The 4,135-nt window shown below is 39.4% G+C and overlaps 1 protein-coding gene across 1 annotated transcript in view; it reads right to left on the reverse strand.

Moving 5' to 3' along the window:
* Positions 1–3,209, reverse strand: part of LOC135093591 (E3 ubiquitin-protein ligase Siah2-like) — a 7,860-nt gene extending 4,651 nt beyond the window's left edge. The window contains exons 1-2 of the mRNA XM_063992984.1: positions 3,110–3,209; positions 2,536–2,728 (exon numbers count right to left, since the gene is read on the reverse strand). Coding sequence (XP_063849054.1) covers positions 2,536–2,728; positions 3,110–3,209 — 293 coding nt within the window. The remainder of the gene's footprint in view (positions 1–2,535; positions 2,729–3,109) is intronic.
* Between the last annotated feature and the right edge of the window lie 926 nt (positions 3,210–4,135).

Consider the following 4,135-nt stretch of genomic DNA (forward strand, 5'->3'; position numbering starts at 1 on the left):
TAATAATAATAATAATAATAATAATAATAATAATAATAAATTTAATAGTAATTTATTGTATTTTCTCTCACACACACACACACACACACACACACACACACACACTCTCTCTCTCTCTCTCTCTCTCTCTCTCTCTCTCTCTCTCTCTCTCTCTCTCTCTCTCTCTCTCTCTCTCTCTCTCTCTCTCTCTCAGGCACTCAAGTTGATAATCCAAAGCACAGCAGACGACAGCTTCCTTCCGGTCGCACACACCTGCATCGCCCAACTCGACCTGCCAAAATACAACACCAAAGAGAAGCTGAAATACAAACTTCTACAGGCCATACAGCAGAGTGATGGGTTCGGCCTGGTGTGAGGGTGTCAGGGGGTGTGTTGACGGGGGTGTGAGGGGGTGTTGAAGGGTGTCAGGGGGTCAGGGGAAGGCTGTGAGTTGGATAAGAGTGACCTTGTGTGTGTGTGTGTGTGTGTGTGTGTGTGTGTGTGTGTGTGTGTGTGTGTGTGTGTGTGTGTGTGTGTGTGTGTGTGTGTGTGTGTGTGTGTGTGTTTGGTTTGGTGTTTATTTAAGTGGATCTTGTGTGTGTGTGTGTGTGTGTGTGTGTGTGTGTGTGTGTGTGTGTGTGTGTGTGTGTGTGTGTGTGTGTGTGTGTGTGTGTGTGTGAGAGAGAGAGAGACGGGACTGTGAGAATTTATCATTAATCTTGCATGTTGTGTCAATTTCTAGGCTTCTCTGTGTGTGTGTGTGTGTGTGTGTGTGTGTGTGTGTGTGTGTGTGTGAGAGAGAGGGAGAGTTTTAAAAGTGTGAGGCTGTGAGGGGTTTGTCACAAAGATGATTACCAGGGTTTTCAAGGATGTTTGTCCTGTTAATAATGTAGAAATATTGTAGATCTGTCACTAGAACTGTAAAAATACCCTTAAAAAACCGTGTCACTTCAATTACAGCCTTTTTAAAAGCGTGTTTCTCCTGTAAGTAATGTAGAATTTGTTAATCTTCACTAGAACTGTAAAAACACCCTTATAAACCCGTGTTAATACTGAGAAACACACACCCAAACCAATGCATTTCTTAATCTGTGCGCTGAACTGATGGATCATGCTGAGGAGTAAGCCTGTATTAAGTCAATGTATGCTGAATTTTATTGATTGTATTGGTTGACAATGGTTTTATTTTTTATGCTTTTGTGTTATATTTTAATTTAGTTTTATTACGTGTTTTTATTTTTCTTAAAATATTTATTTATTTTTTTTTTCTCAGGTTTCCTGCGTCAGTAATCTCATTATTATTTCATTACTGCAAGTTGGCTCAGAGGCATCGGACATGAGCCACTAATAAGAAATGCTTTGCTGAGATAATAAGCTTGCTTCTTAACACCGTTTCTCCTGTTCACAATGTATAAATTTTATCGCTATAAATAATAATAATAATTATAAAAACCGTGTAACTTCAACTATACCTTTGAAAGTAGTGGAGGCGAGACGCAGAACTGTTTCAGCTCTGGGATTGCGAATTCGTTACCCCTATGTGGCTGTTACTTTATAACCCTTGTGGTGAAGCCCTCTTGATCCTGTCCCATCACTGTCATCGTGCAACATGATTACCCTCAGCGATAAATGGCTTTTGCTGTCTAGTGCTCAATATGCATTTGCACTTACATATTACTGCACAAGTGGCAAGTTGATGAAACAACCTTGCATTGTCTTTTATACCATAGTATTATTTCATATGAGCCCTACATTCTTTATATATATACTTATACCATCTAGTCATAACCTTTCACTCTCAAAGTTCTTTCATCAGTCTCATACAATTAACCATCAGCATATTCTGGCCTTAGATGTGAGTGTGAAGGGAAGGAGAACTCTAATGAACACATCAATGTTTTCTCATTAAGAAAATACTGGTTTAGTGCTTTTTATTCACTTAAAAAATATATTCAATAAACACAGCATTTGCAATACCGCATTTATAGTAGTGTAGTAGAGAGAGAGAGAGAGAGAGAGAGAGAGAGAGAGAGAGAGAGAGAGAGAGAGAGAGAGAGAGAGAGAGAGAGAGAGAAGAGAGAGAGAGAGAGAGGGAGGGGGGGGGGAGGTGGCTGTGGGGAATGAGGTTATTACTGACAATTAGGCTCTCATCTGATAATTTGCCCAGTCCACAGTTTGCCAGCACAGCAGGCTGGGAAATTCCTGGAAAAGATAACACCTAAATGTTTGGGATAAAATAGTCAGACCATAGTCGGTTGCAGTTCCTATCTTCCTACTATATCAAAATTAGAACAGAGTAAATGTTTTTATGTTTAAACCTGCCTTTCCAAAACCTCTAAACCAACACCTAAAAATGATACAGGAATTACAAAACTACAAATACAAAAAAATATTTTATCCTTATGACTGTAACTGCTTGGTGCCATTAATAAATAAACCTCTCAATATGGAATGCAGCAGCAAGTGTCTTTGTCCTATAACCATTTATCAAAGGCACCCTCTCCTCCAGTGAGTGTATCAATAATGGAAACAAGATCAGTCATACTTAAACATTACCTGTATGCAAAGTTTTCAGCCTGTTTCCTGAACCCAATGAGCTGCACAATGGCAAAGAACTGTTGGTGGCCATCAAACTTCTCTTGCTTCCCCAGCACCAAAATAAAGTGGTGGCTGAAGCAACTCTGGATCATGACCCAGTCCACTGCACCTGGCAGCTTGATGTCTGTTGCCAGGAACACAATGTCCTCTCCTGCAAACACAAGTTTATACATCTTTGTAATCATATCATCAATCTTAATTGTAAATATTAAGGTATGTGAGATGTAAAAAGTAGTGCTCAAGAAAACAATTTTATTTTCTTAAAACACAAGAAAACAACAATTTTCTTTTCTTAGAACCATCTTATGAAATAGGGGTACATCTTATATGGTGTGTCTAATCCACAGCATATATGAAACCTTCACGGGTAAATTATTTCATATAAACAAAACTTTTCCTGAAAAAAAAAAAAAAAAAAGTACATGCATTACCTATTAAAAAACAGTACATATAAATATAAGCATATCAAAACTTCTGGACACGTGCACCATTTCTGCATCAAACACAACTCACTGTCGCTCGACACGCTCACCTTGGAGAGTGGTGATACTCTTGTGGACGCTCATGAGGTGTGGCATGACCTGCTCGAGGGAGCCTTGCCACTTGCAAGAGGCACTGGGACAGGGACACATGTACGGCCGGAACTCACAGGTGTCTTCATGTTCCGTCTTGTCCGTGTGGAGCAGAGTGGCGGAGCAGCCCGAGTCTCAAGTGGTGACGTCAAAAGTATTTCAGCTTAAGATTTTTCTGAATCTCATAATTTTTTACTAAGTTTACCATTGTTCTGTATATCTTTTAATTTCAAAATTAGTATATAAACATAATCATAATTTTTCTTTGGTACAAAGTTTGCAGTGGTGATGCATCACTCATGTAGGCTGAGCTTGAGTTAGGTATTATGTACCTTTTGTGAACCTGTGATGGCTATGAACACCAGCTGTATTCATATGCCAACAGTGGTGGTGGCTGGTCTCATATAAGTAAGTCTTTGTGTCTTCTATCATACTAAAGGCTCTGTATTCTCCCTCTGCTTAAGGATGATGCTGGGTTGGTGACGCATGACTCATAAATGAGCACTATTTGCTACTGATGTATGGTTCCTAAGGCAGAAATGGAATCTGTGATCACTATCACTCTAATATGTTCCCCAGCCAGACTGTTTCTAAGCAGCTGACTGGTGCCTGTGAAGCCCTTTCACACTGTTTCTAGGAACAGATGCTAGACACAACATTAAACCAATAAATGAAGTGGTTGGGTGAGGACACTAAGTGGGTGAAGTGCCCTCCATGCTACCTACACTACCACACCTCGGAAAACTCCTAGTAACAAAAGCACAAAGGTACAAACACACTCTACTCCACAAACCTCTGTTCCTAACCACATCCAATCCAATTAGCATTATTTTTTGTTCTATAAATAATAGACTAAGTACATGAGATTTCCACACATTTTTCATGGTGTGTCTTACTTGACCACAAAATAAAGTACATATATATGCATTTGCTTTGACTCCCATGAGATAACAAAAGCTTTTAAAAGGAGCACAAAAAATGTCATA

Source organism: Scylla paramamosain, chromosome 43, assembly GCF_035594125.1.
Source record: "Scylla paramamosain isolate STU-SP2022 chromosome 43, ASM3559412v1, whole genome shotgun sequence".
NCBI lineage: Eukaryota > Metazoa > Arthropoda > Malacostraca > Decapoda > Portunidae > Scylla > Scylla paramamosain.